The sequence below is a fragment of the Homalodisca vitripennis genome, unplaced genomic scaffold, assembly GCF_021130785.1.
Source record: "Homalodisca vitripennis isolate AUS2020 unplaced genomic scaffold, UT_GWSS_2.1 ScUCBcl_75;HRSCAF=958, whole genome shotgun sequence".
Lineage (NCBI taxonomy): Eukaryota > Metazoa > Arthropoda > Insecta > Hemiptera > Cicadellidae > Homalodisca > Homalodisca vitripennis.
In genome coordinates, this window is record NW_025776197.1 from 378,806 (window position 1) to 392,964 (window position 14,159).

General features: G+C 32.9%; 1 protein-coding gene across 1 annotated transcript; it reads right to left on the reverse strand.

Moving 5' to 3' along the window:
* Positions 1-8,787: 8,787 nt before the first annotated feature.
* LOC124370301 lies at positions 8,788-9,621 on the reverse strand. The gene has a single exon (XM_046828590.1). The coding sequence runs from the start codon at positions 9,619-9,621 to the stop codon at positions 8,788-8,790; it is 834 nt and encodes a 277-aa protein (XP_046684546.1).
* Positions 9,622-14,159: the final 4,538 nt, after the last annotated feature.

Below are 14,159 nucleotides of genomic sequence, written 5' to 3' on the forward strand. Positions count from 1 at the left end.
TAAATTACGTGTAGTTTTCGCTTAGTCTGCAATGGATACACATTACACTGAATATACATCAGGATACGGAACAACACAACACAGCTGTTCTCGTCACTTGTTTCACAAAACAGAAATAAGATAAATAATAATATGATTCATAATATTTTAATATGTCTTTCTATATTCTAAATGTAGTGTAATCAGAATAGTTAAGAATCAGTTAGCTATTTAAATCCTTCATCCCCAAATATCTGCTTTGACACTCCAAGATATAATCCAAGATATTACAAAATATAATATACGGAAACACGGATTATAAATGTCTTACATAAGCTTTTAATTTACCAATATTTTGAAAATTCGAAAATTAAGATAATTGTAATAGCTCAGTATTTTTATTTACTGGACAATTTCTGAATTCTGAAGAATATGTCTATTAAAAATGTAATACATTGTACCGTATAACGAAATACCATGATTAAAGTGTAGTAACAAGGGACTTTTTAGTAAACATGTCTAAAAGAAAAATAATATGAACACTGGCTACAATTATTTGTCTTACATTCTCAAATAAGGACTCAAATTAGTATTACGTTATCATATCAAATTTGAATATGGTAGATGGTTGATTTTTAAAGGGTTATATAACTCAATAAGATTATGAAAATATTCTACCAGATTTTAGTTTTGTTACCGTAACTGATTTCTGGAATGAAAAATAAAAACAAAAAATTACTTAAATACAGACGATAACCTATAAATTGCTCAATCATTTTTTATATTTCTTCACAAGAAGAACAAATAACTAAAATAGTTCCATAGAGTTCGTAAACATCCTGCATATTATACGCATATACATGTTTTTCTTATAATAGATTTTGATTCTGATCATGATCAAATAAAATGCAAAAATTATCCTAAAAACCTTGACATGTGGGCCATTACTAAGATCATTTCAAAGAAAGATTCCTATTAAGACTTTTTGTACTATCTTGAGGCAAATATTTGAAAAATGTTTACAATTCCGTAAAAAAAGATTACATGTAAATAAAACATCTTCTCTGCCAGCATGTTATATCAAAGCTATTATCATGCAAGCCTCTTTACTTTTTGGTATATCAAAGTGAGTTGCAACAAAAGATATGCTCAGAAAATAAAACAAAATTATCATCTGATACCGTTTTGCTCTATCAAAAGCAGATAACTCTGTCTATATAATCTCAGTACCGGATCATCGATTGTGAGTTATTAAATACCGCTGGTTGTGTTATTCACTTGTATACTGCGGCGCGGCGCGAGTCGACAATCTGCTATCAGGTTTGTAATTTACTCGCTTATTGAAATATCGCTAAGCCTCGCTAAAGCTAAACTATTTATTGCAAAGACATATTGGTACCTCGACTGTATAATACTGAAGGAATACCAAACAACTGTGTTGTTCAATATCTCCCAGCTAAATTTTAAGTGGATAAATATAGTGGATGTTCAAATATTTAATACGTATATATAGCTGAGATTATACGCCTTTAAATATTTATTTATAAATCTAGTATCTGATTATGACATTTTAGTTCTTTCTAATTGAACAGTGATAAAAAAATTGGCTTGCAATAAATTAATGTGGTGTTAAGCAATACTTGTATCAACATTTTACGTACATTAAAAATATAGATATATAAAGATATAATAGAATTTTCAGTAAATGCGCAATCTTAAACACGATATCATATTGTACTTATAACGTAGGCATGGTGGTGAGATCCAAAAATAAATCGTCGATGAAGACATTCAAAACGAATTCCACGCATCGTCTCGACATCTGAGACGTCTGGGCTGGAACACAGCCCACCCTGGTTTACCCAGCAGCTATCCAATTTAATCTAGATGGAGAGATGTTCTTAGTGCGATATCTGGTGCTCAATTCAGAACACTAAGGTGTTATAGACACTATCCCAGTACCGATATTTAAATTGCTTGATATTTTTGCAAGACGTATCACAGGCGGTCTTAAGGATAAGAGTAAATATTACTATTATTAGCTCTACACTAAGACTCGTATTTTAAAATTTAAGTAATTGTAGTCAGTCAATAAAGAAGATTGAAAAGTAAATGTCACTTAGACTCATGTCGGAATATCAGATCCATCATTCACATTTGACATCAGACCAAAGTTGTAAGGTCATTAAATATTGTCTTAGTGTCTTGATTGGCGCATACTCATCGAGCGAGTACACAAAGAGGCGTTTGAGTTTTAAATTGCCCAAATTGAAAGAATTATTGATATTTTTGTCTTATGGGAGAAATTTTGTCAGTGGTCGAAAACATTGGCTCTGTTTTTGAACTCTGTAGTTGTTCCTGCCTGTCTCGTAATGGTGATATCCTTGCCCTGAAAACAAATTTTGACTCCAGTACAGGAGGATTGCTTCAAAGACGTGGAGGAGTCCTAGTCAGCAATCTTAGTTTCCTGAAGGCATATTTAAAACACTCTATCTTGAATGAGATACGAGATTAAATACAATTTTAAACTTATATTCTGAATACGTACAAAAACTGGGTGTGTGTTTTTTGGTTTGGTATGATTATTTCCAAATTTTTTATACCTGCTATATAAGAAAAAAGGTATACTTTTTAAGACTTTTACCAGTTCAGTAGTTCATGAGCCAAAATAAATTATTGGTTTATTAATAATTAAACTGATCAATCGACGTAGCTCGTACCAATTTGTAACAAGGGAGCTCTCGTCAATATACTGAGTAATCGCATTTGTTTAAAACAGCTGTTTAACTAACATTCACCGTTTATATCTGATACTGATAATGGGTTTGCCTGTGTTTGTTTGATATAACATTAATGCTCCGATATCGTGATTAATGACGTATCTCAGGAACAAATGTAACAGTTAACAATTTAAATTAATTTATAACATTTAGGTTAAAATGACAATTTTATTACCTAAATTTATCCCCAGTCAATTCTTTACTTTCCGTATTTCAAATTTTAGTATATAAACCTATACAAATTCTGTAAGATTGTCGTTGAATATTATAACTAACTTACTTTAAAGCGTATAGGCTACCAACTAAAAGAACAAGACAAACCAAAGGAATCTATAGTTCATTTTTTCCTTTTCATTTCATAAACTGGCATAAAAGTCTCAGAAATGCTGTAACAATGTCAATAGGATATTGCATATTCATGGTGAAGGAGAAGCCCGACATTGAGTTATGTTCCCGCAGACCACCAGGGCTGTAAACATCAATCTCCCGCTCCGTGGGGACTGAGTTGATTCTACTTTTGCCCGGCTTCACGAGTCCGTCATGAACTATTCGGATAGAAACTTTTTAAAATTTAAATTATTATCCTGAGGCAATAAATTCAGGTTGGTCCCAAATTGTGTATTGTAATACATAATGTTTATCGGTGATACGAGAATTTTGAGGTCATACACGAACTCAGTCTAAGGAAATCAGGGTTTATTCATCTATAACTTCTTGTAATCAGTTACACTTTATCTGTAACAATCCGTCAAAAAGCACTTTGTACAAAAAAAATTATTCAATTAGCTATTCCGAACGTTCTTCCCAGTAAAACACTAACTACAAACACCAAGAAGGGAGGCATGTATCTCATCTTTGCGTTACAAATATTTACCACAATTTCGAAAATTAAAGTACTCGTAAAATCCAGATTAATCACTAATTTTAGATCTCTTAATAGGCTCATGGTCATATGAGGAATTTAAAAAACTGTATAAACTAGAAAGCTATATATTTAAATTTCCATTTTATTCAAACTAACACCAAATTTCATCATTTTATGTGTGTACGCTAGTATATTTTATCTTTTAATATGCTTTTAAATTATTTTGGCAAATGTGACATATTTCCTAGTACCTACAAAAAACCGTTGTTTTGTAATATTATAAACCAGCTACTATTTGAAAAGTAATAGTTATAATTTTGAAATATATATGTTTTCGAACAATCTATAAACTTTTACATTGATTTAATCCATTACTAAAGTTGTCAGTTGAGCCGTATTAAAATTATTGCTAAAAATATTTTCAATGTAACGGTTTATGTTTAGTAGGTAGTTTAATTATTTATTATAACAACTGCATAGTAAAAAACAACAGGCTATGCTTGTGTATTCGTATACGTAAGATTAATAAAAAATATATAGCACTTCTTAATGCAGCAATCAATAGCTAGTCGTCTGAAATATGTTTTTAATTTATTTTGGCAAATGTGACAGTTTTCATAGTCCGTACAATAATAACGGGTTTTTATATAAACCAGCTACTATTTGATTAGTAATAATTATTAAACATTTTATTATTTATTTGCTCATATCTATAAAGTGTGTTTAACATTTTATCCATTAACAAAATTATAGTCAGTTGAGTATTACTAAAATAGTTAGCAAAATTACTTTTAATTAAATTTTGTGTTTTATAGGGTATTTTAATTATTTATCATAAGAATATAGAATTGGTAAAAATTATATTAAACCCCTTTACGCTGCAATTAATAGCTAAGAATCTGAAATATGTCAGTGTCTTATCTGAAGATAAAATGGAGTTAAACACATTCATAAAGAATCGACCAAATCCTTCCCACCATAGCGGTGGTATGTTGATTTAAACAGTAAAAATAATAAAAATGTTTTGCAATTATGAACGTGTGATGAAGCTACCTGGAGTCTTTATGACTGCAACTCACGCTGCTACATTCAAGCTTTGTTCATCTTAAATGCCACCAGCTGCGCGTGTTCACTGAGATCGCCCAACTGAAAAATCGCAGCATTCAAGAACTAAAAACATGACTTTGATGGAAAATGAATGTATTTACTTTAATGTTAAATCTTCCTTTCAAAATGAGTTCCGGTTTTAATTATTTTTTAACGTATAATCCAATGAGCAGTGATGAAAGTGTCATTATACCTAATTATAAATACTTGCATCAGTGGCTGCCCAGCAAGTGACAGATTACGGTTATAATAATGCCAGAGAGGGTAGTTTTTCTTTAAATAATATATATATTTATTTACAAATTTTGACAATTTATGCAATTTTGCTGTAAACTGGAGGTTTTGCAATAAAATGTGCAGTTTTTATTAAATATTTTACAAAAAAACTAAGAATAAGAATAGAATAAGAAGAATAAGAATACGTTTATTTTCTCCTTTTCTCAAAAGAACACATACATTAACAATTTAAGTATAGAATACAAAAACAACACTTGCCAGGCTGCCTCCTAAACAAAATAAACTTTTACACTTATATAATGCTTAGCAGCTAAAAAAATAAATAAATAAAGAGTAAAAATTTAAGTATCTAAACTAACATTTTAAAACATAATAAATTTTTCGAGACAATTAACTAAGGAGAAAATAAATAGAGGGCCCCTAAGGTTTGAAAACCTGTTTTGGGGTTCCATCATAATATTAAACAAAATAACTAAGAGAAAATCCATAGCGGCAACTAAATTGTAACAACGTTGTTTCCCTAACATTACTAAAAATCATATGAATTATAACCACACCACTACTACATATAAAAACAAGAGATGTGTGCTTAGTTGTTAAAAAGAAAATATATAGAAAATTAAAAACTATTCTGCTATAGTAAATGTACTTATAACATAACGTTACAAGATATACCACTTAAAACTAACTTAAATTGCTACTGTTAAATACCCTTAGCGGTTTTATTTTAATGTCAAAAACAGATCTTCAATGTTTTTATAATTATATAGCCATTTTTTTGTTTCCTTCAAGAACTTATTTAAACCTTCTATCTGCCTAATGGTTTTCGGTAATTTGTTAAACAATTTTGGACCTATATAGTTATATGATTTGACATAAAATGTTGTTTTAGGCTTAGATATTTGGAATTCATTAGCATTTCGTAATCTTTGCTTAAAAATGTTTAAGTTCTTTAAGTTCCTATTCCCGATAAAAAAGTTTTTTAATACTGCAAAAACGTACAAATGTCGCAAAGGAAGAATTTTTAAGTTTACAAAACAAGGGTGAGAAGGTTCTCTAATATTTTTTTTCGACATTAATCTAACAAAATGCTTCTGAATTACAATTAAAGAGTTTAGGGAAGTTTTATAAGTTCCACCCCAACAAACAACTCCATACTGCAGTCTACTTTGAACTAATGAAAAATATAAAGAGCGCAAAGTTTGCAAGGGACACATGTTTCGTAGAAAGTAAAACAGCCTAACACCTGATATTAATTTTGCCTTTAAATTTAATATATGTTTTTTTCCAGTTTAGCGCATTATCTAATGTAACACCTAAATATTTTATTTCATTTTTCTCCTCTATTTCTGAACATTCAGAACACGAGCTGCTACTTACTAAACAACTTAAACAGTTATAGGTTAGCCTTATCTTCGGAGAGTCCTTCCTTTTAAGTGAAAAATTCATGTAATTAGTTTTTTCGGTACTTAACACAAGATTATTTTTTGAAAACCACCACTTTATACATTTTAAATCAAGATTCATTTGGCTTTCGATATTATTTAATGTGCTACTTGAATAAAAAAAGGCAGTATCATCCGCAAATGCTGTAACTTGTCCTTTAAAATTTGCTGTGCATAAATCATTTATATATATTATAAAGAGAATTGACCCAAGAACAGAGCCTTGTGGTACCCCATATACAATTTTGCCCATGCTACTTAAAACTCCATCAATTCTAACACACTGTTTTCTATCTGTCAAATAACTTTTAAACCAATCATAAGCAACTCCACGTACACCACAATTATACAACTGTTTTAAAAGAATGTTGTGATCAACAGTGTCAAATGCTTTTTTTATATCTAAAAAAAAGTGCACTAACAAATAAATTATTGTTAATCCCCTCTGTGACTGAGCTTACGAGTTTTAGTAACGCGTTTTCCGTACTCTTCCCACTTCTAAAACCAAATTGGTTAATACTAAAAAACTTTGTTTTTCTCTAAGAACTTCAATAGTTTTTCTTTCATAATTTTCTCTATTATTTTTGAAAAGGTAGAAATTAAGGATATTGGTCTGAACTGACTACAAAGTAATGTTGAACCTTTCTTATGAATTGGTATAACAACCGCTTGCTTTAATTTTGACGGAAAAACTCCCGTAGAAAAACTAAGATTAATTATATAAGTAAAAACATTAACAATTGTATGAGAAATGTTTTTAAGCAAAAAAGAATAGATTCCATCAATTCCAGGAGATTTTCCATTTTGTAATGAATTAATTGCTTGTAGTACATCTTCTCTTAAAACTGGCCCTATCATAATAGAACATTTCTCTTGATAAAAATTAAATACATTCTTATATGCACTATTTTCAAAGCTGACTGGTTTTGGTTGCCTATCTATAACTTCATCTACTACAGATAAAAAATATTTGTTAAACTCATTAGCAACTTCTTCTGGCTTAGTAATAACTTCATTATTTACACTTAAACAAAAAGGCTTGTTTGTGCGCTTTTCTTGGCCAGTAACCTCACCAACTATTTTCCATGTTGCCTTACTATTACCCTTACTGCTTTCAAACTTATTACTATAATACTCGCGCTTAACAAGTTCTATATCTGTTTTTAATTTGTTTCGGTATCTAATATAATAATTTTTAAATGGATCGTTTACCGGTCTATTCCTTGTTTTTTTATAAAGCTCATTTCGTTTTTTTATTCTTTTACATATATTATCATTTATCCATGGTTTGAGTTTAGTAAATTTCGAACTAACCGCTACCTCTTTTTTACATTGTTTAATATACTGTAAAAGTTTACCTTCAAACAAGTCGTAGGCAGCAGAAGCATCCTGCTGATTGTAAACAGGAGCCCAGTCAGTGTCACCTAGCAGACCGATCAGCCGGTCATAGTCAAGGCGGGTCACAGTGCACTGGTCCCCCAGCACACTGCTCGCACACACTCCACCACAACTCAACCTCACAGCCGTCATGTAGTGATCGGTGATCTGTCTCCTGATTACTATAGCTTCTACACTAGTCATGTCTTTACATTCTACTCTGGCAAAAACATGATCAATACATGTCCGTGTCTGGTCTGTTTCGCGTGTAACTTCATGTATAAGAGACTCAAGTCCGCAACTGGCCATTAATGCTTTGTAGCTATCAATATCGTTATCTACTTTAAAAAGATCTAAATTCATGTCACCAATAATTAAAAGATTTTTTGACTCTGTTTTCTTTACAAGAATTGAGTAAATATCGTCTTAATTCGTAAACAAAATTTGTAATACTATATTCATGTAATCTGTAAACTGCAATTAAAACATATTCTAAATCATATATTCTTAATCTAACTTTCAAAATGTCTGCTGACTGAAATTTAATTCTTTCATAATGAAAGCTATTAAAAAAATTGCTTTTGAAAAATATAGCAACACCACCAGATCTGTAGCTCTCATTTGAGTGTACTATTAAATCATAGTTAGATATTTGATAAAAATCTGATTCATCTATACCTATCCAAATTTCAGTTAAAATAATGATTTCTGGTAACTTTTTCCAAGAAGAAATTTCCGCTATAAATTCATCAACATTTTTTCGCATACTACGAATATTTTGCCGAATAATACTTACACTATTTTTCCCTCCTACATTGTCAGTAAAATAACTCTCATTTAGGTTGAAATTCTGCATTTTAAACTAAAAGAAAAAGGAAAACTGTGTCAAATGTATATTGTGTATTATCTAAAAATTTACTTTTTCTTATTAATAAAATTGTTACATTATAAAGTTTTACTTTAAACCAGTTCGAGAAAGGAAAAAAAATGCTTAAATCTACAACTTATCAAGGTCAGCCTGGGTTTTAATTTGAATTACAGCAGATCCTTCTTCCTTACGCAGCAGGATGTTGCCGTTGCGCAGCCAGATGTACTTGTAGCCGCGGTCCCTCTTGAGCATCCTCGCCTTGGCCAGCAGCTTCCTCCTCATCGGTGACAGAGACTCGTTCAAGTACACGGGAACGTCCGACGGCCTGTCAAGACTAAGGTGACGAGTGGAAAAGTCCTTCTTCCTCTCACGTCTCTTCTGCAGGAGCGCCTCCCTGTCCAGACGACGGACGAACTTCACGATGATACCTCGTGGTCCTCTATAACCGCTGTCTTTCTGGCCCAATCTGTGGCAAGTGTCTATCATCTCCTCGCTGACATCCATGCCCAGTGCGCGACCAACGTCCTTGACAATATCCAGAACATTTTCATTTTTTTCTTCGGGAATTCCCTGCATCTCCAGACAGTTCCTCCGCGAGTACTGCTCCATGTCATCCACTCTGATTTCCAGTTCATCAACCTTTTTCTTTAAGTTACCATTCTCCAACTCCAAATCGACAACTCTCTTCGAAAACTCCTCTATTTTCTGTAAAGCGCTTTGAAGTGACTGAGCGTTTTCCTCAAGTTTGACATGTAGAGCCTCATAAGAAGTGTTGAAGTCTTGCTTGGTTGCTTTTTGGTCCTCTCGGATGTCATTAAGCACCTTCATCACGTCCTCAAGTGTAAGTTTGCCATCCTGCACACTCGTCTCCAACCTCATGCTTTTCCTGCGTTCGTTGTTGCAAGAGTTACACCTCCACACTGAGTTCAGCTCCTCCAAGCAATCTACATCCGCCTGACTCATGTTCACACACCTAGCGTGAAAACTCGACTGACAATCAGCACAAACGAGTTTTAACTGACTTCTCTTAATAGCACTCAAACAAACTTTACATGAAGCCATTTTCAAAACAAAGAAAAGAAGAAAGTTTTCAAAACTAAGTATTAAAATAAAGTATAGCAATTCGGCACTAGCAATCAAGCTTATACAAGTAAGCACACATGCAGTATAGCTACGGAACGGGAACACTGATAAGAGAGCTTAGCCGCGATACGTCCGCTCCGCTTGGACTCCGACTCATTACTGTTCGGAGTCCATAGATTAGATTACTAGTTATTATGTTGAAATATTATATTTTTAACTTACCACAAATAATTAGGCTTAATCTTAAATCTAGTTTATAATTGTATAGCAATGGGTTTACCATAAAAATTCATCATAATATAAATGTCTGAATAATACTTGGATTGTAACGATTTTGAATACTCCAATACTATCTTTAGGGATTAAATTATAGTTTAAATAAATATAGTTAGTCGTAGTTAGCAACACCACATCTTTTATAAGCAATTTTAAAAGTAGATACTCGTATTTTTTTATGGTACATTATAGCATTTGATTGTTTGAATTACTCATTATATTATTAAAGAAAGAGTTTTACGGTAACTACGCCTTGATAAATAGAGATCTGGAGAACATGAAAGCAAAAGTGGACTGTGTTCATTTAGAGTGTTTGTTACGAAAACCACCGGTGTTTGTTTATCGGCCCCCAGGTACTCGCTAACAACCTTGTTTGTCCGGAGTCCTTTCTGATTCGTTAAAGCCAATTTGATTCCCCTTTAACAGAAATTCACCAATGTAAATAAAAAATTCAGACCAACATTAACAACTAACTAGTCAGGTTGACTGGTGCAATATATATATATATATATATATGTTACACTCAAACACCGAATTCGGACAATGTCCGAAATTTTTACTCACTCCGCGATGTGGACAACGTGAATTACCCACGTCGCGGATTGAGCATTTTTTTCGGACATTGGCCGAAGCGAAATACCCAGAACGCGTTGTGGGTAAGCGAAAGTACTCAAGAGACGAAATAAACACGTTCATCGGAGATTGAGCAAAACCATAATACCCATAACCCGACGTGGGTAATCTAATTTGCCCACGTCGGGTTGTGGGTATTTGTAATTTGCGCAAACGCCGAAATCCGTTTCCCACAGTCCAGACGTGCAGGTCGAGACATGCGCCCCCCCCCCCCACTATCGTCACTGTTAGCAACAAATAGGCCTACTGTCTATTTTCATTGACATTAGTGCACTGTCGTTATACACAAGCAGTTTTTCTTTGTTCTGTGCGTAAGTGGCGTGTGTTGACTTATTTTAAAGTGCTGTTGTGTTTTGTGATTTTGTTTGAAATGAAGGAATCATTTCACAGTAAATTGGAAGATCTGATGTCCAAGAAGAATGGTCTCACAAGTCGAAATTTTATTATCGAGGAGCCACGCTATGAAGAAATTATCAGCGAAGTAAAGGAGGCAAAACAGAAGAGGAAAAATGGTCAGTCCTTGATGTCTAAAGATTATCGCCGAATCAATCGGTTTGATGTCATAAACATTGGCGATAAAGAAATGTTGATTGAAAAAACAACTGAAGAAATGACAGATATAAAATATTTCTGTCGCATTGATCAAATGTATGACACAATTCATTCAGCTCACTTACGAGTTGGTCATAAAAAAGAAAAAGCTATGGAAGCCGAGCTAAAAAAGAAATTTTGTAACATTACCAGGGAGGTAATTAAAATATATTTGGATCTTTGCGAACCTTGCGCACTTAAGAAAAAGTCAAAAAGTAAAGGGCTGGTTGTTAAACCCATCATTATGACAGCATTAAATTCACGCTGCCAGGTAAGATATCATAGCATTTCTCTAAATAAGACAGTTTCTCCTTTGCTGACAAATACCTAAGCGTATTACGCACTGGCAGTTGTTATAATGAGGTATATGGTATAGTTGACATAACATTTATGTTGAGTCGATTTATGTATTTTTATTGTATTTTAGGTGGATCTAATTGATATGCAATCAGAGCCTGACGGCGAATACAAGTTTATCCTTAATTATCAAGATCATCTCACCAAGTTTGTTGTTCTACGTCCCTTGAAAACTAAAACTGCTGATGAAGTATCCGACATCCTTTTGGATATATTTTGCTTATTTGGGGCTCCATACATACTTCACAGTGATAATGGACGGGAATTTTGTAACCGGGTAAGTGGTAAAAACAAATTACTGTAGTGAAAAGATTCCACCCTAGAATTTAGTATTTTTGTAATGGTAATGGTACGGTTTTCAGGTTATCGAGAACCTAGCCAGTAAATGGAGTGCCATAAAACTAGTACATGGAAAACCAAGACACTCGCAGAGTCAAGGGTCTGTCGAACGGGCCAATCAAGACGTTCGAGATAGTCTTGTGGCTTGGATGACTGATAACAACACCTCAGGATGGGCAAATGGTCTCAGGATCATTCAGAATACTAAGAACAACAGTTACCACAGTGGGATCAAGAGAACCCCTTATGAGGCAATGTTTGGTTCACCACAGAAAAATGGATTATTAGATTCCCCTTTGACAGCCGACGTCGTAAAAAAAATAACTACTGAGGAAGAACTAGAAGGAGAGTTCTCTAAGCTTGAAAAAAGTTTTAATGAAGAAGACAACGAAGAAATAAATGCTGTGGATGAAGATGCTTCGGAGATTTTGACAAGGACTGTAGAAAACAATGAACACGTAGAAAAAGAAACTATGTCCAGCGATAACTTAACACTCTGTAATATAGATTGTGACAAAGCAATAGATTGTGACAAAGCAATAGATTGTGACAAAGCAAACAGCTGTTTTGAATGTGGTCAGCACATACATTATGAAGTTTTAAATAACGAAGACCTAGGCTTACCTTTGTGCACTCTTTGCTCAAGAAAATCTGCCATAGACACAATACGAGAAAACTGTGTAACTGCATTGAAAAGTCAGGCAGCCAAAATGTTAAAGCGTACTGAAAGAAAATTAACTCCAGTCTCAGTCGGCGATAACGTTTTGGTAAACATTCCTGATGTCGACCGGGGCCGACTAGCTCCAAGAAATGTAATGGCTGTTGTAATAAATAAGAACGATGATTCCTATACCCTTGGTACAAAGCATGGAGTTCTTGACAAACAGTTTTCCAGAAACCAGTTCCAGGTAGCTCCTAATAAATTTATTAATAACATCGATGTACCTGATGAACAGCTCAATGTCCGTAAAGAAGCAATGAAGTCATCCGGGTCCAAACAAGGTTTCATCAGATGTGGATGCAAGAAGAAGTGTTCGGGCAGATCTTGCAAATGTGTAAAATCAAATTTAAAATGCAATTCTAAATGTCACGGTAGCACTTCTTGTGCTAACAAGTAAAGTGAATACTTTCTGAAAAGAACTTTAATAAACATTGAAAGTGGTACATGTGTGAAAAATAACTTTTTTTTTCTATTTTCAATAATAAGATACTTGTATTTTACTGTTTAGTTTTTGTTTTGATTGAAATAAATGGAATTTCAAGGAAAATTTGATTTTATTTTACTTGTTATAATGGAATTAGTGTAGGGTATGGTATGGTTGTGTTTGGAGGCTTTTCGGCGTTTGCGCAAATTACAAATACCCACAACCCGACGTGGGCAAATTAGATTACCCACGTCGGGTTATGGGTATTATGGTTTTGCTCAATCTCCGATGAACGTGTTTATTTCGTCTCTTGAGTACTTTCGCTTACCCACAACGCGTTCTGGGTATTTCGCTTCGGCCAATGTCCGAAAAAAATGCTCAATACGCGACGTGGGTAATTCACGTTGTCCACATCGCGGAGTGAGTAAAAATTTCGGACATTGTCCGAATTCGGTGTTTGAGTGTAATATATATATATATATATATATATATATATATATATATATATATATATATATATATATATATAAATAATATATTATATATAAATAATATATATATATTATTTATATATAATATATTATTTATTTATAATATATATAAATATATATATATAGAAATAATTATGATTAAGATAAATTTTTATATATAGCTGACATAACAATTTATTTTTTTTAATTTTAATTATTTTGAAAATGTAAAAGATTTATCTTAATGTGCACTTAAGTGATCTTAATGATCCGTCCACCTGTCCGTCTGTGCGATTATATTTGGTCCAAGGTCCTATTTGTAACTTGGTGCAATGGTTCCTGTTGTTCCAAGAAAAACCTCTGTTAATTTTGAGGTCATAACGTCTTATATATGTCTGTCCGTCTGTGCGATAATTCTTTTTACAAATGTCTAAGAGATGGAAGTTTTTCTCTTGGTTCAAGGAATAACTGTACTAGCTTTGGACTCGAAAGGTCAAATAGCAGTCTGTACGTCCACCTGTGTGTTGTATCTGCTATAACTCTTAATAGTAAGGTTCTAGTGCTTTTAAATTTGGTACTTTCTCGTAATCTAAGGAATAACTTAATT